The sequence below is a fragment of the Aethalodelphis obliquidens genome, unplaced genomic scaffold, assembly GCF_003676395.1.
Source record: "Aethalodelphis obliquidens isolate GAN/ISIS:26980383/991018 unplaced genomic scaffold, ASM367639v1 scaffold44, whole genome shotgun sequence".
NCBI classification, from domain to species: domain Eukaryota; kingdom Metazoa; phylum Chordata; class Mammalia; order Artiodactyla; family Delphinidae; genus Aethalodelphis; species Aethalodelphis obliquidens.
In genome coordinates, this window is record NW_020837988.1 from 11,254,006 (window position 1) to 11,280,476 (window position 26,471).

Genomic DNA, 26,471 nt, shown 5'->3' on the forward strand with positions numbered 1-26,471 from the left:
GACCTCCCACTGCTGCCCTTCCTCTTCTGGACTCAACACTTGTTGGGAAGGGAACTCACCTCAGGCCATCATCAAAGCGCGTCTGCTGGTCCAGTGACTCCAGTGCAGCGTCATGGAGGGAGAATGACAGGGTGTTGACACCGTGAGAACAATGGGCAAGTGTGCTTGCAGTGGATGGGGCTCGCGGTGAGGTCCTGGGGTCTCTCAGACCCACGCTCCATCCTCCTCCATATACAGCCCAAGCCTGACATCCAGCAAGCACACCGGTGTTTCTCCGTTACCCTTTCCTGGCGGTGTGCTCTCTGTGTGAAACGGCGACTGGAACCAGCACAGAAAGGGGCCTTCCTGGAGGGCATCTCCCACAACCTGCTCACCACCTGCTCCCAGAGCAGCCTCCATCCACACCAATCCCACGGACAGGCGGGTCTGCGTGGCCACCCCCCACTCATGCTCACCACTGCAGCACTGCTGCAGTGAATGTTTGTTGCACAAATAGGAAACGTTAGGCAAAGAAGCTTCATCTAAGCCTGAAACCCTAGGATCGATCACCAGTCATGGGGCCTCCCCAACCAGTGACATGCCCACCTCTCAGGATTTCCAGAACGGATGCAAAACTAGAGCTGTGTGCAGCAGCCGTCAGCGTGAACTGCATTAAAAAATCACGGCTGTCTTCTTTGCCCTCGAGGCTGAGACAGAACAAGCCAGGGCTGTGCCACCTCCACCCCCAGGGAAGAGCAAGGAAGCAGAGTTAGTCACCCCAGGCCCACGCGCTTCTTCCCTTTCGGAGCCTCCTTGGAGGGGAGCAGTCGGGGTGGGGGTCTCAGGGGAGATCAGCACCGTGGGCTCCAGCTCAGGCAGTGGCAGAGCCTCTGTGCTCAGGGAAACTTTGAAAGGTCGTGGATTCAACCGAAGTCTGCATTTCAACCCCAAAGTTTTCTGTCTCTCCTCTGTCTCTCTCTCCCACTGATTTTCTAGAAATTTTGAGGAGACACATATTCGGTTTATAGTTTCTTAGCTTAAATTTCTTTTCTCCTTTTAGACCTCTTAAGGGATCATTTGGCTCTCAGGCTTTGTTGGGGTTGCGTGTGTGTGGAGGCCAAATAACTTAAATAGCAAAGCAAAACAAACACAAACAATACAACTTTTATAATTCAAAAAATAAAAAAGTTTTTATAGGCTGGTTATGATTCAGTTCTTGCTGTTTGCATTTCAAAGTGAAGGATTATCTGGGACACATTGGTATTATGTTGGTGGTTTTGTATTCTGTAATTTTCTACCTGTCAGCTGAATAGAGGTATGGCCTTCCTAACTGCTGAGAGAATAAGCCAGAATTTGAGGGTCTTCTGTAAGTAGCCAGTCCAGGGTTCCCCTGGAGCGTCACCCCATGAAGGTCGAGGCTCCGCCCATCTCGCTGAGTGACACCCAATCTTCGAGAACTGAGCCTGGCACCAGCCACACTTGGGCAAGTGGTGGCCAACAGCCGCCATTCCTGTTCTCTTCCTGCCAGAGTGGCACCCCCTCCACAGCATCAGCCCCTTTCTGGTCCTTTCACCCTGGATGTCCAGATCCAGCAGGCCCATCCAGCTGTCCAGCACTCAGAACAGAGGTCCAAGAAAGAACTTGGCGTCAGTGGGTCCACCAGTAGCTACGCAGTGACACCCCTGTTTGCTTATTGTCTCCTCCACCATTTAAAAAAATCACAACAAAGCTGCTTCCCTCCTGACTGCCAGCCCAGGCTGGCACAGACCCTCTGCTGGGTAAAATACCAAACCTGCACGTGATCATGGGAGGAAGTGCACAGACCTGGGTCTTGTCTCCATTCACAAAATGCTGCACCCAAGGTGCTGTTTTGAGCCTGTGCCGAAACATGACAACGAACAACCGAGGCTGAGCCTAGGCAGGCTCCTTTCCAAGTGCCAGCTCTGCCCAGGAAGCTGCTCCCTCCAGGGGAGCTCCTGCCATGAGAGGGAGCCTGGAGAGCCTTCTCCCCAACTTCCAGACCCCCCCACTCCTCATTAGTCCCAGTGCAGTTTTGTGACAGCGTTTCGGGGCGGGGGGCGTCCTTGGAGCCTCACTGAACCAGGTGAATACTTTCCAGAAAAGCAACAGAATATCATTTTATCTAGCGGGTGACATTTGTGGGGAAAATTTTAACTGGGACCTTCCATTCCTATGAGATTTCCTCAGCCAAAAGCCTTTTTCTGTGATTTTGAAGGCACTCAAAAGCAGCCACCAACCTGTGCTTGTCTTGTAGCCTCAGGTTGTCACAGTGACCACCCACCTCACTTGTCCCTTTGTTCCTTCAGGCCACAGTGAACGCCCGGCCTCAGCGCATCCTCACCACGTCTTCCCTCACTCAGTCGGCACCCGCCAGCCCCACCAACAAGGGCATCCACATCCACCAGGCGGGGTGAGTGTGGGTAGCTGCCTTCCGGGGTCTGGGGAGGTTCCCAGCACGGCCTCCCCCCGCCTCCCCCTCCCTCTCCAGCCTGCAGGCTCTCTCTCACACCCCGACATCTTCTCATCTGAGCCCCTCCTAGAATCCTTTCCTACCTTTATCTGCACAATTGTGACAGCAAAAGTTGACCTGAACCTGACTCCATTCAGAATTTTATCAGAGAGGGTCCGTGTCTTCCAGTGAGTGACCAGCAGGGTGGAACCCTCCACTTAATCAGTGTTCACAGAGCTGTGCACTGGATCTCAGGGGAGTAGACGTGCCCTGCACCCTCCTGGAGCCTACTCAAAGTCCTGACTGAGTTTGCCTCCGGCTGCATTGGTTTTCAGGGGAAGATGGTTCTTAGAACCTGCAGGCAGAAGCTAGAAGGGGTCATTAATTCAGCATCAGCAGCTCAGGTTTGGAAGTCACGTTGACAAGCCATGCAATTGAGGGTGGTCCGAGCTGGTGACCCTGGGCCCATTCGCAGGATCTGGGAGTGGGCAGTACCAGGGGAAGTTGCTTAGGGTTTGGTTTCAAAGGAGTGTGTTCTGGGTAAAACACAGTGTTTCTTTTTTCCCGACGGCAGAGGCTCCCCGCCAACATCCAGTGCAAGCAGCTCCAGCCTGACCAACGACGTGGCCAAGCAGCCGGTCAGCCGAGACCTGCCTGCAGGCCGGCCAGGCACCACAGGCCCCGTGGCGGTGCAGTACACACCCCACTCCCACCAGTTCCCCCGGACACGGAAGATGTTCGACAAGGGCCCAGACCAGGTACGGATGTGGTTTTACACACTAACTCTAATGGGCTTGGGTGCTGGGACGTTCGCTCCTGAGAGGAGAGGCACCACCTCGGGCGACGGGGTGCATGTGGCCTCGGCCCGGGTGCAGAAAGCCGTGAGCCACCGACGGCTCTGGGCTCCTGCCCCCACGTCTGGGCAGATACTGCAGGGTGTCCCTCTTCCTCCTGCAGCCCCTTGTTCTGGGTTCACTCTTGGCAGCTTCCATGTAACAAGCAGCACATGGGCTGATTGGCTTTTTCCCTTCTCAGTCAATAGCATTTGTCTCCACTAAACGTGGCAGCTGCTCCACAGAAGCGCTTGTTCTGACAAGTTGTTTGCTTTTTCCATCAACATTCAACTATGCCCCGTAGGTGGGTGTGGTCATAGCCGCTAAGTTAAACGAGGCCGTTCAGGAGAGGGAGGAATTGGCGTCCTTGTTTGTCAGGGTTGTGAGAACACATAACAGGTGGACACAAAAGCTGGGGCCTCGTGTCTTGTCCAGACTGCTTGCTGCTGTCCCGGCCAAGCACAAACGGTATAGCGAGGGTGTTCTGAATGCGCCAAGGACACGTCTCAGCTCACCAGTGACCGGCAATTTAACAGGAAGGTCACAGCAGTCTGCACCCTGACTTTGGAACTAGATGCAGGTGTTGGGGATGGACAGGTGTCCACACCTGCCACCGGCCCCGCCCACCTGGCTTTGGAGCTGCCTGCTCCCCTCGCCTCGATGGCTGAGGAACAAAAACGGCCACAACGCCAGGTGCCATGTTTAGCCTCCCGGCTGGACCCTACATGGGGCAGCCAGGCAGGAGTGGCTGGACCATGATCCGTGGGTCCTGGCCCAGCAGAGCCGCGAGGTGGCGGCAGGTGGCTGCGGTTCCCCTGTCAGGCGGGAGGTAAGACCTTATTGCTGACCCCATCTGTGGGATTTTCCACCCAGCGTGTCTCCCTGGGTAGCGGGGGCTGCTCTGTGAGGCACTTCTCATGCCTCACCACGTGCAGTGAGGCAAACCCCTGCTCTGCCATCCTGGCCCCCATTGGTTCTGCAGCGGGGAACAAACTGAACCATTGTCCCAGTGAGCAGAACCACGTGTTTTAAGTTTTAATGCTTAGAAGTCCCAGTTGGCCCAAGCTCTACTGTGCTCTTATCCAGGAGCCAGAGGGTAGGCCAAGGTCCTATGTGTATGACTGGCCTGGTGGGAGTGGCGGCCCTGGGACCAAGCAACAAAGTCCTCGTGGGGCTGCTGACTCAGCACCGATGGCAAGTGTCAGGGACTCTGCAGCCCAGGCCACCTCAGCCAGCCCTGGGGGATGCTCGACCTCTGAGCGCAGACTCAGAGCCCTGTCTGACAGTCGGGGTTCCTTGGGCACCAGGACGCAGAAGTGAGGGGACCACGGAGATATTGCCCTCAGAAGCCTGACCCCTGTGCCTTGGTCTCCAGGGATGGACTGTCTCGAGCTCACAAAGAAGTTCGGGGGTGACGTGACTAACTCTGTTTCTGTCTTCTCCTCCCCTCCTCCTTTCCAAATGCCCCGAAGACCACTGATGACCCGGATGATGCTGCCGGGCACAAAAGTTTCATTTCGGCCACAATGCAGACAGGGTTCTGCGACTGGAGCGCGCGGTACTTCGCCCAGCCTGTCATGAAGGTAGTGGTGTGTCAGCAGCTCTCTGGGTTTAAAGCCAGAATCCCCTGGCATGCACTGCCCCCATCTCCTCAGCAAACGCACACAGGACTCCAGAGCCCCGGCCTCAGGCCTGGGTGTCTGAACCCCTCTGCTCTGAGCTCAAGGTCTGATCCTCACTGGTTTGCTCACTGTGACCCTCGGGGGCCACATGCTGTGACTCCTAGCAGCCCAGGTGCAGTTGCGCAGGCCCTGCCCTGAGCCGTGGCCCGGGGCAGGTGCTGGCTGCACAGGGCCCTGCTGTGCCCACTGGCCTCCTGTCCCACCGAGGGTGGCTGTTGAGGGGACGCCAGATTGCTGTCATGGTAGCTAGTATTAACAGGTAAAAAACAGTAAAAGAAACAGACCTCGCTTACCTGCCTTTTCCGAGCTTGCCAGTATAAAATGTGCCATTTTGTCTTGATTAGCAAGGTCATCCAGGTGGTCCCCAGGCCTCACTTGGGCCGCTTCTGGCTTTGGGGACTGTTGGACTAAGCTAGCTGACTGGGGTAATCTGGCTTATTCCAGGACACTGCCTTCCAGGTTTGATGACGTGACGTGTGTCCTCTTGCTACAGACTCAGGCCACACATTCAGGGTGCCAGGGTGAGACAGGGCAGTGCTGTCAGAGCTGAATCTTCGTGCCCGTCTTTCTGCAGGGAGTGCTGCAGGGGTTCATTTTAGACTTGCTGATCTAAAGCACGTTCTTACAAAACCACCTTCCTCTTCCCTCATAGGTAATGGAAAATTGAAAACTGCAGTTTATTCTCACTTGTATATCAAGCTACATAACCAAGTAATTTCCAGGCAGAGTATTTGGACTCTATTACAACTTTTCTCTGGCCTTCCTGTTTCCCTGTAGTGATACTGATTTTTGTCAGTTACAACACAGAATAACGGTTGTCAGTGCCTGAGGCAGGTGATAGAGTTCTCATTTATCAAGCCCCGTTGCTAAAAAGAAGCACCCTCTCAGTAGCGAAAACTAGGATCCACGGAAATGTCCAACAGGAGGGGAATGGTTAAAAAAGGATGAAGTATTTGATACGATATTATTGGAGCTATTAAAAAATAAAGCTTTGAAATTAGTAACATAAGAAAATGCTCATGATAAAATTTTTTTAAAAGGGAAAAAAAAGCAGGACGTAAACTGGCCACAGGATGGCCATACTTTCTACACTTAGCACGAAGTACCTTTATAATCAGGAAAAAAATATATTAAAGAAATGACCCCGGGACTTTCCTGGTGGCGCAGTGGTTAAGAATCTGCCTGCCAATGCAGGGGACAAGGGTTCGAGCCCTGGTCTGGGAAGATCCCACATGCTGCAGAGCAACTAAGCCCGTGCGCCACAACTGCTGAGCCTGCGTGCCACAACTACTGAAGCCCGTGCGCCTAGAGTCCATGCTCCTCAACAAGAGAAGCCACCACCATGAGAAGCCCATGCACCGCAACGAAGAGTAGCCCCCACTCGCTGCAACTAGAGAAAGCCCACATGCAGAAATGAAGACCCAACACAGCCAAAAATAAATTTTTAAAAATAATAAAAAATAAAGAAATGACCCCAAGAGATCATTGAGGCCTGTTACAGTCAACCAAGTATGTTGTCCACGCCAGGGTCGGCCTGCTTCTGCTGACCTGTCCGCCTGCAGACAGGACATCTCGGGCTCCTCTGGCTAAGGAAGGAGGGAGTAGGCAAACACCAGAATTTGTCCCAGGAGACAGTTCATCACTGGTGCTGTAGGTAGCGAGTTGTCCTTTAGATCTGTGGTACATACCATCTGCTTGAAAGTTAAGGGGGTTTAGTCTAATAGTAATGGAAGTTCAGTTTCGTTGATACAGTCTCCTGCTTAAGGCAAGTGCGGTCAAGTGACTTGGACTCTAGGTGGTTGGTCTGCCATCTCACTGAAACGGCAGTGACTGTAATTCTCGGAAGCTACTTGGTGGGGTGCTGAGTGGCTGTCCTTGAAGTCTCCAGGGATGCCTGTTCTCAGTCATCTACCTGTGGGGAGAAGTGGCATAGGTAATCCAAAACATGTTTCTCTTAAACTTAGAAATGAACTTGACTTTTCCCTAAGAATTTGCTTTCCTTTCCTCAGCACCAGGTACTCAGACTCAGAGTGCAGGTGCCCTCCAGCAGCGCACGTCAGCTGACCGCGGGGGGAGGCTCCGCAGGCAAGGGCTGCGGTTTGTGGGGACCTCTACTTACATGTTCACGTGTTTCACTCAGATGCAGACCCACAGCCACCACTGGAAAAGGCGAAACAAAGCTGCAGGGACAGAGAACAGAGGGCAGGGTGTTGGGCTGGGGCTGGGGGGAGGGCTTGACTACAGAGGGCACGTGGCAGTTTGAGGTGTGGGGGACTGTTCAACATGCTCACTGTGGTGGTGGTTACATACTGTGCCCAAAAGGGTGAAATTTAATGCATGTGAACTGTATCTCGGTCACCCTGATGCTTTACGAGAAGTGTGGCCTGATGATGAAAATGCCCATCGTTGGGTATCAGTACCTGCAGTGAACTCTGATCTGCACTTCAGAGCTTCTTCCTTGGCAGTCAGTGGTCTTCACCCCTTAGATGTCGTGCCCAGAGGTGGCGGGTTGAGCCGGGTCAGCCCGCAGCCAGTGCACACCCTCCCGGTACTGCTGACCCCCGTCATTGTTTGGGGAGGGTGTTTGTTATTAAACGAGGTGAGAGGCAAGCGCAGAGGTACTCTGTCCTGCCACAGAACTCGGCTTTGTTTCTGGTGGGAACCCAGGGAGCTCGGTGTCTGAGAACTTAGCATTGACATCATGAGCCTTCCCCAGGGGTCATGCTGCAATCATGATAGTCACGTGCCTGTCATGAATTTTATCCCGTGCACTTGAACCTCTTTAAATTCAGAGGCATTGAGGGTAAGACCCAGCCCTGTGATTCACAAATTCATCATATGAGAACCTGCTCCACGTGGAAATGCCCGCCCTCAGGCTTCTGCAGACCCTCTGGTCTTCCTTTGTTCCCAAGCCCAGCCTGCCCCAGTGACAGGCGAGGAGCGAGGGGGACACCCTCACCAGCTGTCAGCCGCCAGCTCCTCAGGAGGCTTCAGGAGGCTTCAGCACCGTAATTGGTTTCTGTTTGAGGAAAAGCCAGGAGGTGTTAGGAATTCGAGGAGTGTCGTGATCCTAATCATGTAACACTATTTCCCACACCCACGTCCCTCCAGCTCTGCTTAGAGGAAAGCGCAGCACAGTGTGGGTCTGGGCTTTTGTTTAGTCAGAAGCTTTTGTTCAGCCTGCAGAGCCATGGGGGAGGGGAGGAGCACATGAGCAGATGATTAAGAAAGGCTGAGTGGGAAATCGTCTGTCTGGTCCCTCCGTACATCCTTGTCCATGCCGGCCGGCCAACGCCGGCTGCTTCTCATGGCCTCTTCTGCTCTCTTGTCCTCTCCTCGTCTCACTCCACCCTCGCCTCCCACACTGTCCCACTGCTCTCCGCCCCTGCTTGTCCTAGTACTTCATGGCAATTATCCCCAAGACGCTGCGTGCACTGGTTCCTGGGCTGCGGTTTAGTTCAGTTCAGTTCTGCAAGTCCTTCTCTGAGCTCAGCAGAGCCTGTATGCCCGTGGGACTGCTCCCGGGAGCGCCACGCTCTGCTGCTTAGGATTCAGCCCAGGGCAGTGATGCCCGGCTGTGCCATGGAGGTCAGCCTGTCTGTGTCCCCAAGGCACGTGTGGCCACACTCCCATGCGCAGCTGCCTCCCGTCCCCCTTCCTTCCTCCCACCTGCCCCCACCATGGGGAGTACAGTCCAGAACTTCATGCCTGCCTGTCCCACTCCCTTCCTGCTTGTCTAGACCCTTCCTCTAATATATTCCCGCAGAAACGAGAGATTTATTCAGGTGCAGTCTCAGTCTTTTCATGTGGGGTTTTCTTATTATTGTTCTACGTTATTGGTTATTTGTTATTTGTTTTCAAATAATCTCTGGATTGTCATGAAACAAAACCAACTGGTAAAAACCCGCCGTCTATCCCAAGTACCTTTGTGGGGTTATGTCTACAGCACTAACTGTGCTCTGGAGGCTCTGGGTGACTTTTCTTTGGTTGTCTCTGTGTCAGGATATCTTTGCTGTTTTGCTGGGTGTAGTTTTGTGATTTTTAAGAGAAAAAAAGGAGTGTAGCAGTGAAATGCTGGAACACAGAGGCCTCAGCACCTGTACACAGGGACGAGGTGAGGTTTGGGGTTGTTCATTTGTGATCAGAGATAACACAGAGCATTCTAGGAGAAGACGTGAAAGTGCTCCATGACCGTTTCATGTAATAACTGCCTAAAACGTGAGCTGAACTCCTCTCCGTGTAGACGTCACCTCATTTCTCAGTCACACTTACACACGGGCACGTGCACGTGACCACGTTCACTGTCCTTCATCCTGATGCTTTCTCCAGGATGAATATGGGCTCCTTCTGCCTGTGTGGTGTTGCCTGGCTGAGTACAAGGCTGATTAACTCAGCTAAGTGGAAGAAGGGTTTTTCCTAGTTTACTCGATTCCTTTTGTATTTTGGGATTTTACAACTCTGAGTTTTCAAGCAGGGAACTAGAGTTAGCCAGATTGACTATGTGATTTAGGAGATACATCTTTTTTACATGACAAGTGATTGTTATGAATAAAGTAGACTTAAATCATAACTCATTATTTGCTAAGTGTGGCCCTCTCCTAGGCACACCCATCCGTAGCCCACAGGCACCCACGCCATGCACACACGCCAGCCATGAAGCGAGAAGGGCCCTTATCCAGGAAAGGGGACTGTTCCGCAGCATCCACATACTCCACGTGCAGATAAACTCCGTCTCTTGAAAGCCGATTAGGGAGGGCAGAAGGGTCGAAGCTCCTTCCTCAGTCTCCACCTATGCGGAATCCGATGCCAGCTTCACCCTCTGCTGCATTAGGTGGAGTGGGGCGGGCAGCAACTCCCAGAGAAGATCCCACCCTCAGGCCCAGCCTGCCTCTCGCAGCTGTCACGGGGTAGCCGTGCCCTGGCTGCTGTCCTCTGTCACTTCTCATGAGCTCGTTCATCTTCTAACCAGATGCCTCTGTTCCCTTTGGCATCAAAGAATAAAAGCAAAAGTCTCTGAGCACAGCCCATCTTTTTCCGATTTTGCATTTAAGGGCAAGAAGGAGCAAATTTAGTGTCTGGCACAGCAGGGCCCTTTGTGTCCCCTCCTTCGGAAAACACCCAGCCCTAATCCCTGAACCTCCCCTCAAAATCTTTGAAACCAGCCCCCCTGCTGCCCTGTCAGAGTGCGAGACTTCTGGCTTCCACCATTGGGCCGTCGTGGGGGCAGGGGTTTCCTAAGTCTCCACTCCGTGTCCCCGCGCCGGCCAGCCCTCCCCCCACCCGGTCCCAGGTCTCAGAGCCTCTAAGCCCAGCGGGCAGCAGTGAGCGGCACTCCCAGCATAGAGAGGGAAGCTGCTTCGGGGATCCAGTGACCAACCTCTGACTGTAATGCTCTGCTCTAGCCTGCGGTAGGGCACTGGACACTGGGCTGACCAGAGAACCCAGATTCTTTAGCACCTGTGGAGGACGAATCCTCTTATCTGGAAATAATTGTTTTTTTATTGTTGAAGATCCCGGAAGAGCATGACCTGGAGAGTCAGATCCGCAAGGAGCGGGAGTGGCGGTTTCTGCGAAACACCCGCGTCAGGAAGCAGGCGCAGCAGCTCATCCAGAAGGGTAAGCAGTGTCCCCAGGGGCCACCGCGGTCGTTGAGCAGGCGCCCACCCGCCCTTGTGCAGGGGAGAAGTGAGACTGGCAGAGATGCTCGAGGGAGGGAGGAGTGCCAAGGTGGGGGCACCATCCGCCTGCCTGACAAAGCCTGGTCCCGGGAGACTCTGTGCCTTTGCCCTCAGGGAGACTTGGAAGCTCTCTGGGATCATCGTCCAGGGAAGCTCCTGTCTTGACTGGCAGCTTCTGGGCAATTGTGTCTTCTGCCTTTTGTCGTTTGCAGAGAGGAAGGAGCAAGCCCTCCGCAGGCCCTGGGGTCCACGGCGGAGTGGGCCTGTGTCCTCCCCATGGGGACAGAAGACAAACACCAGGCCCTGGCTGTGTTTACCTGGACCCCACCAGGCCCCCAAATAATTGCTCTCTATCACCCAAAGCTGTGTATCAGTCACATTTTGACCAAACCTTTTACTAAATTTGCCAACAGATGCCCAAACCGCCCACTTTGCATGCCCCCCAGCCCCACCCCCCGGTGAAGTGGCAGTGAGCACCGTGGACAAGTGGCTGCCACAGGGAGGGCTGCTGGGCCGCGGGTCCTCCTCATCTTGGCTGCAGCAGCCCCCCAGGCACTGAAGCAGGGTGGGAGGGGGCAGCTGAGGGCCTCCACCCTGTGATCAGAACAGGGACAGAGTACTGGGGCCCTCACCATCCCCCAGAGACGAGCCTCTCTCCTCTCCCTCTCCCAGCAGTACAGCCCCCACTGGCCCGGGAACCGACCCAGTCCCACAGCTGTGAGTGCACAGGGCGTGGGCTGGTCTTTTGGCTCTGCCTGAGCCCTCATTGCTGGGCCAGCTTTGGGCGGTGGACTGACCCTGCCCAGGTACCGCACAGAGTGGATAAGCAGGCTCTTAACGCTTCTGTTGAATTATTGTCGTGACCTTGCCTCCCTGTCCTGTCAAATTCTCTTGATTATTACCGGTTACTTTTTAAAGTTGAGAGTGAGAACCCATGAGACCGTCCCTGCCTGCAGGCAGCCTGGAGTCGGGGTCTCGTCCCTGGCCCGCCTGCCCAGGCCCATCGCACTCCTTGGCCCACTGAGCACTTCCAGAAGCAGTGCTCTTTCGGAAGCACTTCGGCATGTGTTCACAGTGCTCTCCGTGAGATGCTCGGGTCACGTTTCATTAATGTGCGGTCACTTCTGCTAAAACCAATCTTGGTTGTTTGTAACTCGCCTCTATGAAAGCACTGTCGCAGCTGGATGTAAAGCCTCTGGGATGTGGAATGGAGAGTCTGCAGCTTTCTCCAGGAGAGAGCGAGCTGCCCAGCGTGATAGAAGCTCTCCGCATTATGGGGTCAAGGGCCTATTTTCTTGGAAGTTGGTGGTTCTTTAGAACCCCAGGCCTATGGACGGGGACAGCAGAACAAATTGGTTTCTCTGTACCCACGGGCGCAACCTGGGAGCCAGTCTGCTGCGTGCAGTCGGACATCTGAACGGGGTGAAATTAGAGCCAGCCACTCGAGAAACAACTAGGTTTTCCAGACAAAAAAGAAAAAAAGTATCTCTGTAAATTAGGGTCAGGGGTTCTCTTTTCCAGTCTTTGTGGAAAAAAAGAGGTCTGCTTGTCAGACACACACGGAGAGGAACTGCTGAGCCGCTGAAAACCTTAGCAAGTGAGCTTGCTGACGGGAGCATCACTGCCGGTGGACGTGGGCAGGGAGGACAGGGACGCTAGTGAGTCCACAGCCTCCTCCGCTACCTGCCGCACTCAGAGCCTGGACTCCTCATGAAGTTGTAGTTTTATCTGAGGCCAGCGGTGTGCTGGGAAGGCTGTGAACGGTAGAAGTACGGAAATCACACCTGCGGGCCGAGCAAAGTCACCGGACAAGTCAGCGAGGCCCCGGAATACGAGCTGGGAAAGTTAATGCTGCCTTTTCTATCCATGACCCCTCCGGCCACCCCCCATGACACCATGACTTTGCCATCATACATGGATCTCTGCATGTCTGCAGAACACCTGCAGTGACTCAGGACCTGGGTATCCCCTCATCTTTCCTGGGTCAAATCACGCCTCTGTCCTGGGGAACCCATGCTGTGGGGGAAGGCACCTCTGGGCAACAGTTAAACCCTCTGGGACCTGTTTGCCTGTTAGTTTAACCCTGTCTTGATTGTTGAGTGGTTTTCTGTGTTAGTTGTTTTAGCAAAGGGAGGCGGAAAAGGACTGAAATTGTGGGTGACAGTAGCTCGCCCGGCCGGCGCCAGGTTCACAAAGCATGAGCAGCTCCTCTGTGTCACCCAAGACTTGCGTCCAGCCACTGAGGAGGGGGTGACTCCGGGGCCTGAGTGTCACGAGGGCTGCTCACCCTCTACGACGTGCAGGGAAGAGGGGCCACCATGCCTGGCTCCTCTGCATAAGCCTGTGTCATTCTCCAGAAATGTGTGTGAACCTGTCGGATGCTCTTAGCAGTTTTATCCTCTTTTCGTTGTTCTTCTAAAGCTCCTTCAGGGCCACGAGGGTTTTTTCCCAAGTGGCTGTATTGGGGCCTGGTGAACAAATCCCCGTTCACATCCTTGGCTGGATTGCAGACAGCGATGGCCAAACCGAGGCTTCAGCCTTGGGTCTCAGTTACGAATCTCAGCCTTACTGAGCTTTATTCCAAAATCTTTGGTGTTCTTTTCCTAAAACCTTAACCAGTGTGCACTGATCTGAGTATTGCTGACGGGTTGTCGCAATTATATATCGAATGCTAGCCATGTACAAGCAGAGGCAGGGCCCTGCTGTCAGGAGCCCACCCCTGCGCTGTAACCCCTGCTTTCCTCTGGGCCCCTCCAGGTCCCCAAACATTAGGGACTGGTGTCGGCCTTGGTAAAATACATCATTGACATTTGCTGCAAATTGAGACCCATAGTCGTGTGTTTCCCTTGGCAGGTATCACAAGGCTGGACGACCAGATATTTCTGAACAGGAACCCTGGTGTCCCCTCCGTGGTCAAGTTTCACCCCTTTACGCCGTGTGTGGCCGTCGCTGACAAAGACAGCATCTGGTACGTGGGGCACTTGCAGGGCTGGCCTTTCAGCTGGAGAACAGGTAGCCCCTGGGGGGTGTGGGCAGGATGCCCCTGCACCCTCCTGGTGTGGAAGCTCCTCAGCCCGGGCCTTTGGGCTGTTTCGGGGGGGGGGAGGGGGGGCTGGAAAACTTGCAGAGAGACGTCCCTCCTCCTGGTGTTGCCCGCGCCCTCCCAGGGTTGCACTTGGCCACGTTACCACGGGTGTTCCAGAGGCCTGAGCACGGTTATGTGTGGGCCGGGACGGGAGCTTCTGGTACGAAGATGGGGCCATTCCTGTGCAGTGAACAGAGACCAGTGCACAGGGGCTCATCAGGATCCCACAGTGACAGGACATGTGAGGAACCCGCTTGTGTGCAAGGGCAGCAAGTGTGTGAAGGGAAAGTGTCAGTAACAAGACACCGTGTTAATTCATAGTGACCATTGCCCTTATGTCACTGAGAAAGCGCTCACTTGATGGGAGAGAACCATGGACGCGATTCTTTTTGTAGCTGATAAAATGGATATAATTTTTTTTTTTTTTTTGGCTGTGTTGGGTCTTCATTGCTGCACACGGGCCTTCTCTAGTTGCGGCGAGCGGGGGCTACTCTTCGTTGTGGTGCACGGGCTGCTTCTCATTGCAGTGGCTTCCCTCATTGTGGAACACGGGCTCTAGGCGCGCGGGCTTCAGTAGTTGCAGCACGTGGGCTCAGTAGTTGTGGCTCACAGGCTCTGAGCACAGGCTCAGTAGTTGTGGCACACGAGCTTAGTTGCTCCACGGCATGTGGGATCTTCCCGGGCCAGAGATCGAATCCGTGTCCCTGCATTGGCAGGCAGATTCTCAACCACTGCGCCACCAGGGAAACCCAAAATGGATAGAATTCTTACATGTTTCTTATTCCTCTCCTTTTTTTATACATAACATAAAATTTACTGTCTTCTCCGTTTTTAAGTGTGCAGTTCAGTGGCATTAAGCACATTCACCTTGTTGTGCAGCCATCACCACTGTCCATCTCCAGGACTTTTTCATCACCCTAAACTGAAACTCTGTCCCCGTGAAACACTGACTCCCCCTCCCCACTTCCCAGGCCCAGCACCCCACACTCTACTTCCTGTCTCTATGAATTTGTCTATTCCAGGAACCTCATATAAGTGGAATCATCTAGTATTTGTCCTTTTTTTGACTGGATTATTTCACTTAACAAAGCAGGTGTCAGAACTTCCTTCCCTTTTAAGACAGAATAATAGTCCATGTGTATGGACCACATTTTGTTACATCCTTCCTCCATTGATGAGCATTTGGGTTGCTTTCACCCTTTGGCTGTTGTGAGTGACACTGATATCACCCGGGTGCACCGTGTATACCCAGAGGTAGAATCCTGGCCAAACGGTAGTTCTGTGCTTAGTTATCTTGAAGAACCACTCTTGTTTCGCATGGCAGCTACACCATTTTATGTTCCCACCAGCAGGGCACAGCATTCCAGTTTCTCCACATCCCTGACAACATTTGTCCCTTTCTGTGTTTTTGCTGGTGGCCGACCTGGTGGGTGTAAGGTGGTATTTCCTTGTGGCTTTTGTATTTCCCTGATCACTAGCCTTATTCCTCTCTTATTCCCTGAAGTTTTTGGGACTGGGAGAAAGGGGAGAAGCTGGATTATTTCCACAACGGAAACCCTCGGTACACGAGGGTCACGGCCATGGAGTATCTGAATGGCCAGGACTGCTCACTCCTGCTCACAGCCACAGGTGAGTGGGGTTTGTGTGGTGGGGACCTAAACCCCAATGCAGAGGTGGTGGGGGACAGATGCAAGACCCCAGCACGAATTGGCACAAAGCTTCCTGTGACCTCGATTGTTTCTTCTGGCAAAGGGGACTAACCGCTCCCAAGTGGAGGCCTCCATCATTAAAGGCACACCCATGGGGAGAGGTCCTGCTGGCAGCCCTCCCCAGGAAAATAAAGTCCAGCCCCGGTCCAAAGCCAGCCCCCTGGCAGACATCAGGCAGGGAGGGGGAGGACGAAAACCCAGAGTGGTGCGGGCAGCCAGTAGGGTCAGTTGGGGGTTTGAGGACAGATCACACCGAGCCTCTCTGAGCGCCAAAGAGGAGGCAGAGAGGGTGATTCCCCGGACGCAGAGACACAGCAGAGGAACCCAGGGCCCTTCAGGAGTCGGGTCCCAGTGGAGGTGCAGCACGAGGCTTCACTTCTCAGCAGAGATCAGGCAAGTGTTTCCCAGTGTGTCCCCAGATGACCTCATCCTCCCTCTGCAGCTTGAGGCAAGGTCATCCTTGAGGGCCTCGTGTGAAGGGCCAGTGAGGCCAGAGAGCAGGGTCCTGGGGGCAAGCAACGCCAGGAGGAAGGAAGGAAGGACAGATGAACAGACAGCCAGGTGGTGGACCCACACACTCAGGCCCACCTGGCTGCCCATCTGCCGGAGAACACTGGGGCCTCTGCCCCGTTCTGAGCCTGGAGAGGCAGGAGGAACAACCCGCCCATTTCCTGAGTCTCGTGTGAGGGGAGGTGGGGAGAGAGAGGCCCTGAGCACCGTCCCCTTGAGACTGCCTCTTCTTGGCAGGTGATCCCCTCGGGGGGGATCGGGAATGCTGAGGCGGAGGCACAGCCCTGAAGCCCAAGGTCAGGCCAGAACAGGCCTCACTCTGCCTCTGATAGGCTCCTCACCAGACGAGAGACCCATCTGTCCCTTGGGCTGGGCAGCCTTTGTCCTCCTGTGCCTCCGGGGGAGGGCCCTCCTCCCCTTCCCAGAGCAGCCAGGCCTGCATTTGAATATCCTCTCTTGTCTCCCCAAGATGACGGTGCCATCAGAGTCTGGAAGAACTTTGCTGATTTGGAAAAGAATCCAGAAATGGTGACGGCCTGGCAGGGGCTCTCCGACATGCTGCCCACCACCCGAGGTGGGTGCTCCCCGGGGTCCTGCAGGCGCTCAGTCCACTCAGACTCCCCAAGTAACGACCCAGCCAGCCTCCACCTTGGGAGACTCTGCTCGCGGGTGGAAGTCCTGCCGAGCTCTGACCAGCCCACAGCCCCCGTCCTTGGCTGGAAGCTCGTGTTGCTTGTGAGAGCGTGGCCGCCGCAGGGCCTGGGGCTGCATTCTGTGCCCCTCGTGCCCGAGTTAATCGCCTCTCGGTGATGAGCACACAGCAGGCGCCCCAGTTGTGTCTGGTCCTACGGGGGAGGCCAGTGCGCTGCCTGCCTGCCCTGGGCTGACAGAGGCACGGCTGCAGCACCCACCGGCCACTGCTGTGCGTGCTGCCTGTCGGTGTGCATGGCTGCCCCACGCCCAGGGTGAGAGACACCAGCACTGCCTTCCGGTCTCTGGGTCCAGCCCATTGTCAGGAGGTCTGCACCTCTCAGCCCCGCGCTCGCTGTTCACACAGCATTAATGCGGCCGCGGGTCTGGATTTCCAGGGACACCCTCAGCCGGAGCCGCCCTCCAGTGTGGTCGCAGAGCCGCTGCCAGATGGAGGCGGGAGCGGCTTGCTGTCGGCCCCCTGCTGGCCTGGGGTCTTCGCATGTCCTCGCGTGGCCGATAGGTGCCTCCATGGCTGCTTCTGTCTCCTCCGTCAGAGCACTTGTCCTAGGGAGACGCCGACCCCTGGGGGCACAGCTGGCTCCACGGCAGACACTTCCGTATGTGTTAATTTTTAAAATAGCCATGTTTTTACATTTTCTTCAGGAACAAAATGGTCATGCATACCCACCTCCACAGGACCCAACACAGCCGTTTTCTTGTTGCCCAGGCCCCTCTGGGCCCAGTCCTGGGCTAACGTGGATGACAGCTGCCGTCACAGGTCCCTCTGTCTCTCTCTTGCTTTTTCCAACATTGGAGCAAAAGCCTGATCCCTGCCCTGCAGCGCCCCCGCCTCCCACCCACTCAGCCCCCAGCCCCACCTCAGGCCCGCCTCAGTGCTGCTGGCTGCGGCAGAGCAGGTGGCTGACGGCCTCCCCGTGGCTCTCAGGTGCTCACGCTCACAGGTTTGTTTCACTGCGGGACACGCTGGATGAGTTGAATCGTGGTTTTCAGTCCTTAGCTTCCTGCTGCCGTCCAGCAGGACGGGACACACCCCAGGCTCCCGCCGTTCTGCAGACCCCTGTGCAGGGAAGGCAAGGGCTGGTCGAGAGCAGGGTCAGCCTCCCGGCAGGGCCAGAGGATGAGAAAGTGGGGAGCCCACTGGCAGCCCAGTGGATACACTGTTGTCTAGTTTATTCCTCTTGCAGCGGCCTACCTACCTGCCGCCCCCAAATACCTGCCACCCCCAAATGATGTGTCTGTGGTTTTTTACCCGCGATGCCACTTGCCTTTGCTCTAGTGAAGGTGAAAGCAAGGGTGGACAGCATGCAGTTTGGGAGGGGGGCAGAGAGTCTAGCTGGGAGGAAAGGAGGCTGAGGTGACAGCAGTACAGTCTCAGGGCTCCCCTGCACTTGTCTCCCCCAGATGTCACCTGTGTCAGCTGCTCCTGGCCCAGGTGTGCACTGCAGCCCTAACTTGAGAGTGGTTCCACTGCTGTAGACATGTTTGCTACAGACTCCTTCCTGCTGGACCCTCTCCCTTTCCTGGGTTTCAGAAAGCCCCCCAGGAGAGGCACTGTTGCTGAGGGGTCAGGAAGCTGGTGGGGGTCTTACCTCCAGGTCTTTATCGGCAGGTGGGGTGAGGGGGGCTTTGGGCAGGCACGCAGCACTCCTTGGCGGCTAAGCCAGAGTTCGTTTGGTCTGTCCCCTGCCTTTTGACCAGGCAGCTGTGGGCTTAGCAAAAAGGAAGACATTATTTCCTTGTTCTTTCAGGGGGATGGAAGGTGGAAGGGGTGGTGAGCCTGGGAGGCTGACTGCTCTAAGGGATCAAGGCAGGAAGGGCTTGTGTGCTGCAGGGCCCCGAGGGGCACACTGAGAGCCGGGGAGCCTCTCCGGGCCCCACATCCCTCAGTCTCCACAGCTTCCCTCTGCAGCACGGGGATCGCAGCCCCAGCAGGGCTGGAGAGACCCCCGATTGTAATTTCTATTTCAGGAGCTCAAGCTCAGTAACCGAGGGGCAGGTCTGGTGGAATTCTGACCCCTGTGCCAACTTCTCGTTGCCTTCTGCCCATCAGCACCTTGTTTCTTTTTCTTCACCCGCCTTGGCCTCTGACTTGACAGTTACAGAGCTGTGGGCTGGGACCCTGTGGGGAGAGCTAGCAGCTTCCACAGCAGTTGCTTGTCAGCGTCTGGGGGGACCCCCACAGCTTCAGAGTTCTGGCTGTGTTCCCCCGGGACCTTGTCGGGCAGAAGCAGCAGCCCCCACTCCCTGCTCCAGATTACCGCCCCGCCAGGCACGTGAAGCTCCCTGTACTCCGCAGTGAGGTCCTCCGCCTGGTCTCAGGTCCCAGGCAGCCACGAGCTGTGGGGGGGGAAGAGGCACCCTCGGGGGGGCTGCGGTCATCAGCTCCTCCACGCGCCTGTGACGGGGGATCCTGCACAGCTGTGCACCCCATGAGGCCTGGCCCACCGTGTCCTTCAGCTACAGAGGGCGTAGGGGGTCTCATTTGTGAATGCTGCTGTGTAGGGCACGTGGGAGGGAGGACTTGGCACTCCCTGAACAGTTAGAAAAGTCTGCCTGTGAGGTTCTCCTGCGCGCTCTCCAGCTCAGAATCTGCTCGCCAAGTCGCTGTCGTGGCAGCTTGTTAGCAAAGATTTGATTCCGTGGTTTGTGACTAGAGAGACTGTTTCTTGCGGGAGCCCTACCCCTGCTTTTCGGAAGTCATGTGAAATGTGCAGGGTCTCCGCATCATCTTAGCATGCCCCTGGCTCCCGTGTGTACACGTGCACACAGGCATGGGCATGCATGCATGCTTGTGCACACATGAACACGCTCCTGTGCATGCATGTGCAGTTAGCCTGGGGACACTCCCCTCATGGGGTACCCCGCTGTCAGGAGAACTGAAGTCAGTCTGGGTTCACGGCCATCCCCGGAACTGAGCGAGCCGTGCTCTGAAATAGAACCGGTGGTGGGACCGCCCGTCCTTGGGCCACGGCGCCCACAGACACCCAGATGGAAGCACACTTCCCACCCCCCAGAGGCCTCCTCACTGACCGCTGGGCCCCATGAATGAAGAGCTGTCCTCACTCTAAGGACCTAAACGGAAGTGTCTGCCTCCTCCGGGCGTGGCCAGTGGGTCAGCTCCTGCTGGTTGGGCTGCACTGTGTGCACATCCGGCCACTAACCTCCACTCACTGGAAGTGCCCACGCCGTGTCGGGTCATGTTTCCCCCAAGTCATAGCGCTTCCAATTTCCTGTCTAGAAAGAGAGTCTTTTTAGCCAAAACCCCTGATAATTGGGTTTTCACGTTCAGAGGTACATTTGGCCCTTTTTTCCCACTGCAGCCGTGGCCTGGGCCACCGTCTGCCCCTCTCTCCTGTTTCCTTCTCGGCTGCTCCCCTGTTTGTGGTTTGTGTGATTTTGGCTGATTTGGCTCTGGCTGGCCTGCTTTCCCTTGCATCCATCCCATAATCCCTGTTTCCTCGCAGGTCTGGCCCGAAAGGTCTCAATCTTTCTTGACCGCAGTAAGCAGGGAGGTGAGTGCCTTCTCCCTTATCTGTGAGTGCCAGGGGTGGGAGCCGGCTCCTCTGCTTTGCCTGAGGACGCTCGCTAGCCCGCTGTGCTCTTCAGGCAGCAGAGGATCAGGGCTGTGGTTTTTCTTATTCGTTCCATCTGCACAGTCTCCGCCAATACAAAAAATCATCACCAGCTGAGCACTGAGATCTCATGGGATGAATGAGGTTGACTGTGTGAGGCTCTGGGAAGAAATCTTAACGAAAGCCATAGACAGGACTCTCCCTGGGAGCCGAGGCCTCATGGTCGCACCTCCCGGCCTCCTTGGTGGCCTCAGTCACTCTTGGGCTGGCTCAAGGACAATTCAGTTCTCTGTTCCAGGCCACCTTCACAACAGCCTGGGAATGGAAAACAGTCCAGATCCAAGCCTGCTGGAGTGAGGATGGCGCAGCTCCGCAGGCTCGCAGGGAGGAGGCACATCTCACGACTCCATCAGGACAGAAAAGTCGCTCCAGATTGAGATTTGCGTTCCCACCAAATTTTTCAAAAAAGAATCTTTTTCAGAATTTAATGCAAAGTCTCTTAAAGCATCTGTTTCCATCTGAAAATCCATATACAAGTTTGATAGTTACTAAAACACCTATATGCAACTGACTGTGGATACACATGGTAACACTGGGTTAGCAAACCCATATGCCTGCTCAAAACGAGCCCTTTTCTCTCCTAAGCTCACTAGTCAGGTAAATTGTAAAGAGATGGAGCCTTATGAATCCAGGCAGCAGGTAGAATTCTTGACCTTTAGTTTGCAGCATCTGAGCTTAGAGTATGGCCAGCCTTCTGGTGAACTTTCTGTTCTGGTCTCTCTTTAGTCGCTCCCTAAACAAGGGTTCCCTGCAGGAAGGCATATGTGGCTATGGGTCTGACGGGGTCCCTCGTGCCATCAGAACTGGAGTGGGTAGAGAAGCAGGTCCCGGGAGGCTGAGAACAAGATGTCCTTACAGATGTACAAACTCACAGTTTCGTATTTTACAAAGGACCCTTTTAGTAAAAAGTTCAAAAGGAAGGAAAAAGAGAAAAGAGAAAACCCGAGACTGACTCAATCTTCACTCCTTTGCTTCCCGCCAGCAGTGATGGCGGTGGTTGTAACAGGAAGGATTTCTCTCAGAAAGAGCCTCCTGGGTTCTCAGAGGAATGACAGGGTCACTTGCCCTGAAATCCTGAAGAGGAGCCAGGGGACACCTTTCACGGTCAGGACCTGGGGCGGCCAGAGGAGGGCAGCCCCGTCCCCTGGTTGTCAGCTGCCCGGGGGCAGCAGCCACCCCGGAGGGCAGGGAACAGATCGTCCAGCACCGGTGTGTGTGTGAACTGGACGTAAACCTTGGGCCTTGGGGCAGCTGTTAGTATTCGTTGCCTGGATCATCTGGGCAGCAAGCAGGGCACCGACGGCAGAGCACAGGGGTGGCTGGCGGGGGGAGTCACGGCTGCCCTCCCCTCCCAGCCTTACTCCTCCTCCGGGGTCACAAGCACATCCAGAGTCTAAAATTAGCAGGACCTGGTGAGCAGGAAGCCCTCTCAGTGCAGGAGGCAGGACGCGGGGCCGGGTGGCAGCCCCCATGGGCCCACGCAGGACGGGGCACTGGCCGTGGGGAACGACGGCTCCCTCCTCTCCCAGGAGGCGTGTGCCCCACCCTGTCTCCTCTGACCCTAAGCAGCTGCCACGTGTTCTGGTCCACCTCCCAGGTGAGAAATGGAAGTTTAGGTGAAATCATTTGCTCCCGAGGAGCCCAGTTTTCTGTTGCCAGCCCTGTCCTGTGTCTCTGAACCTGCCGGCTGTCCAGGAGGTGTTCATGGGCCCTGAGGGAGGCCTGATCCCGTGGGGAGGCATTGCGTCTGCATCCCTGGGGAGGGAATGGAGGTCGCCATCCCACAGGTCTGAGGTTCTCACACATGCCTGGTTGGGCAGGGGCTGGCCCCTCCTCCTCGGAGTTCCAGAACCATAGCTCCTAAGGGCGTTTCAGGTTGGGGCTGATGGGTCCTTAGGGATCAGGTCTACATGACATGTCCTCAGAGGTCAGATCCCCATGTTGGGTTCTCAGAGGTCCATTCCAGACGACAGGGTCCTTAGAGGTCAGTCTGGACTGGCCTCTGAGCCTGGAGGGCTGATCATGGACATCACAGGGACCCAAGCCTCTGAAACAACGTGTTTCTTCTTTTCACTGTCTGCTGGGCCTAGGGTTCTGTCTGGTCCCTGACTTACACGTTCCAGCTTCCTAGTCTACAGCCATCCCTGTGCCATACGTCTATATTTTAATGAAGAAATTCCCTCTTTTTCACGGCCAGCTTTTGGATGGGAACATGTGAGCAGAGCTCATATCCAGGATAAAGTCAGATGGGAATCTCTGCATCCTTTTGGGGGCCGCCCACCACCCCTGGCCCCAGGCAGTGAGATGGATGGACCGTGATCTCAGGCACTCAGGGTGCTGGAGTTCGCCCAGTGGGGGAGAGGCTGCAGCACGCGCGGAGGCTCCATCAGTCGAGCACTCTCCGTGTCGAGGCGGCAGCGTCGACAGGGAGGAGGGGCCCTCCTGGGGGGAGTCCAGAGCAGCCTGCCTGCTGCCAAAGAAAAAAAAGGCCAAGGAGGCCCGGGGGAGGGAGGAGGGGCACAGGCTCTGCCCACAGCTGCCACTTTTCTGGGGATGGGGAAGGAGGAGACACTGCTGAGACCGTGCTCCCCAGGAACGAAGTGATTGGAATCTTCACTCTGGTTCAAAGTCACAATGTTCCTGTCTTATGAGTTTTACTTAAATCATAGCCATCAATTTTGTTCCTTGTGCTCAACACGTCAAGGAAGAGCGTCACCCTTTTTATCATCTTTTACCAACTCGTGATGAGTCAGATCATCTCTCCTCCGCTGTGTCTGGAGGTCGAGACACAGGCTTGGTTGGGAAAGGTCTCGAGTGAGAAGGCCAGTGTTTGCGTTCTGTTCTGGGCAGGAGGACGGGCCAGGACCCCAGACCTACAGGAGAATGAGGTGAGGGTCGGCAGGCGCAGGAGGTCGGTCAGGGTGCAAGCAGACTGTTGTTTTTATCCCAGCAGTTTTCACGTTGATCTGAGACTCTTCCACGGATAGGAGCTTACTGTCTTAGGTGACACAGCTTCCGCCAACAGTCTGGTAGAGCTAAGGAAGCAGCCTCGCCCAGATTTGTCTGTATACATAGGACGCCTGCCTCCCCGGCGTGTACAGGACTTGGGAAGACCTTAGGAAACACGTTTCTTGTCTCTGCTGGCTTCACCATGCTTTACAACTGGTTTAAACCAGCATTTGGTCCGCATCAGAGAATCTAGATTTAAAACAGGACTCAGAGCTCACGTGATGCTCGTCCCCAGGTCCTCTGACGGCCACATGGGCACACCTTCCAGAGCCTCCAGTGCAGATGGAGACGCTGGGGCCCTGTGTGGGAGCTGTGTCTCCCCAAATTCACGTGGTGGAGTCCTCGGCCCCAGCACTCAGAGGGTGACTGTATTTGAGAGAAGGATTCAGTTGAAATGAGGTCACTTGGGTGGGCACTAATGCAGGGCGGGCCCCCACTGGCTCTGAATCCATCATGAAGGAGACTCAGCAAGAAGGAAGCCACCACCACTTCATTTGGAGGCCAGGTCAGGCTTCTTACCCCATTGGGAGTGGCCGCGGCCTCCTCTCTGCTTCCTGCATGGGCATGGGCCTGAGACCCCCCTCCCAGTCCTTCTGTGGTCCCCCCAGACCCTCCCCAGCTTGTTCCTGTGACCCCAGAGCATCCCAGATGTCACCTGGCCACATGCTCTCATCGGAGGACCACTCCTTAATTACACGGCTCCTGAAAGCCCCACGGGGCTGACACAGAGCTCCAAGTGCAGTTAAGGATGCCCGAGAACACAGGCCACCCCATCAGTGGTCCATGGATACAGGAGTCTGTGAGCCTCTGCAGTGACCTGGCACCCCAAGTCAGGTCGTGGGTGGGCGCGTCCTCTGCGATTCATTCACACCATGAACACCGGGCACATGGTGAGGGGAAGCAGGTGGCGTGGTTTCAGGCTCTGCTTGTGGGCTGACTGGTCACAGTGTGACTGGGCTGTCCCGGACAGAAGTGGGGGCCACATGCCCTGCCCTCTCCCCTACCAGTTCTGATCGTGGTGATAGGTGAGAGGCCTCGCCTGCAGCCTTGTCACCAGTAGATGCCTTTCTGGCACATTAGGGTGTATTCTCCTGCCTGGGGTCAGGGGCGTTGCAGTGGGGAGACTGCATTCTAAAAGGTGAAACAAAGGCTCGTCCATTTGTTGTGTGGAGCTGACATTCTGCGGGGTAGACATGGCAGCCGCCAGCAAAACAGGGAGGACGGGAAGGGGTGTGCCAGGTGACACATCTGGAACAGGTAGAAGACGGAACAGGGTGAGTCGTAGCCTCACATGGTCGAGGAGGTGAATGAGCACGATTTGGAGGGGCTGCATGGACGTCAGGAGAGGGGCGTTCCAGGCACAGGGCCCACTGTCAGTTAAGAGGACCAGCCTGGTCACTTTTGGAGGTCAAACCTTGCAGGGGCCAGGGCAGAATGGGAAGCCATGGGGGGGTCTCTGGAGTGAGGGTTGAGGGGCTCAGATCCAAGCAGGAACCTGAAGTGACACGTACAGATGAGAGTCTGGAGTTCGGGAGAGAGATCGGGCACTTGGCGGGAACTCCATAGCCTGAAAGGGGCATATCAGAAAAGAACAAGTGAAGGTCACATTGTCCAACTCAGGAAGTCAGGAGAAAAGTGGGCACCCACAGAGAGAAGGGGAAACCATAGAGGCAAACACAGGAGCTGCTGCCACAAAAAGCAGAGACAAATGTATAAAAAAGCATGATGACTTCACTTCAGACTTCAGTATGACCAAAAGAAGACATAAACAAAGTTATAATGTCAGTGACAGAATAGGAGAGGATATTTGCAATATATGAGTTAAACCATCAGTGTCAGAATGTATATTAAAACATACAGGCTGCACACACCAACATCGACCAGGATTTGGGGAAATCACACCTTGTGTCCATTTCTGATGAGACTGCAGACCAGCATCCACTCTGGGAGTGAAACGGCCTCGCCTGGGGAGGTGGGACGCACAGGGATATGTCCCCTTCCCGGTGCTGCCACTTCCTTGTGCAAGGGCGTGTGGAAACGTCAGTGTGGCGTGGTTTACAGGCAGGGAATCGTGGAAGTGATGGGCTCGTTCTCCAAAGGCGTGTTACCCAGAAGTTCAGTACTAATTAACCAGATCTGCATCCGTTGGGTTGGATAAACCCTCAAAACGTAACCTTACTGGAAAAACGCAAATTGCTGGAAAATATACCCCCGTTTGAAATTGGCGACGTTTTTGAAATGTGGGAGATGTGGTTCATGGTTTTGGACACGTGCCCCTACAGGGGAGTGCACGGGGGCCAGCCTAGGAGGGCGCCCAAGGCCTGTGGGTGATTTGTCTGCGGACAGGACAGGCAAGTGAGGCTTTCACTGTCTTAAATTTCACTTCAAGAACAAAAAAAAGAGCAAAAATGATAAGATATTAGCAGCTCTTAGATCTGGGTGGTGGGTACAGGGGTTTCTGTTGTGTTTTTTCTGTGTGTTTGAAATATTATAATTAAACATCTTAAATCTTATAGTCCCTCCTGTGAGGTCAGTGCTGCCCTTAGGGATGCTGAAGGCATTCGCCCCCCCGCCCAGCCCAGTGTAGGGAAGGGCAGTCCTCGATTCATTCACCACTGACCGTCTGTGGTCAGCCCCCTGCCTCCGTGAGGGGCAGCTGCAAAGCTGTTCACCCCCAGGGGACTGCGGGACCCAGGAGACTCACATCTCTGTGCCTCTGACACCCATTCTAAAGTCTCCAGACCTGCCGATCGTGCCCAGGTGTCCTGGAAGGTGGGCATCGTGGACAAACGGTCCTAAGATCCTGCTGTCTCTCTGGTAGATGCCTGGGTACAGCAGAGATATAGAGAAGGCTCTGAATTGTCACCCCGACCTCAAGCTTGCATGAGGTTGGGGACCCACCCTATGGGTTGGCACCGACTGCTTGAGCTGTTGCCCAGAACAGGCTCCCTCGGTGACACCGGTGCCCGTCTGTGTCTCTCCAGGAGCTGGGATGGTGGTGGACTGGGAACAGGAGACCGGGCTCCTCATGAGCTCGGGAGATGTGCGTATCGTCCGGATCTGGGACACGGATCGTGAGATGAAGGTGCAGGTAAGCACACCGTCCCTCATGGGGCCTCCCTGGGGGCGAGGTGGGCCAGTGGGCGCAGACCCTGCCGTCCTTCCCAGCT

The 26,471-nt window shown here is 55.3% G+C and overlaps 1 protein-coding gene across 9 annotated transcripts in view; it reads left to right on the forward strand.

Annotated features, from left to right (window-relative positions):
- RPTOR (regulatory associated protein of MTOR complex 1) overlaps window positions 1-26,471 on the forward strand; it is a 352,077-nt gene that overhangs the window by 319,181 nt on the left and 6,425 nt on the right. For 4 of the 9 annotated variants that reach the window (XM_027080947.1, XM_027080952.1, XM_027080954.1 and 1 more), the window contains 9 exons: window positions 2,307-2,410; window positions 3,024-3,207; window positions 4,755-4,868; window positions 10,475-10,580; window positions 13,496-13,610; window positions 15,232-15,356; window positions 16,416-16,520; window positions 20,125-20,172; window positions 26,286-26,392. In XM_027080947.1, coding sequence (XP_026936748.1) covers window positions 2,307-2,410; window positions 3,024-3,207; window positions 4,755-4,868; window positions 10,475-10,580; window positions 13,496-13,610; window positions 15,232-15,356; window positions 16,416-16,520; window positions 20,125-20,172; window positions 26,286-26,392 — 1,008 coding nt within the window. The other 5 variants (XM_027080953.1, XM_027080951.1, XM_027080949.1 and 2 more) reach the window with 4 other exon arrangements.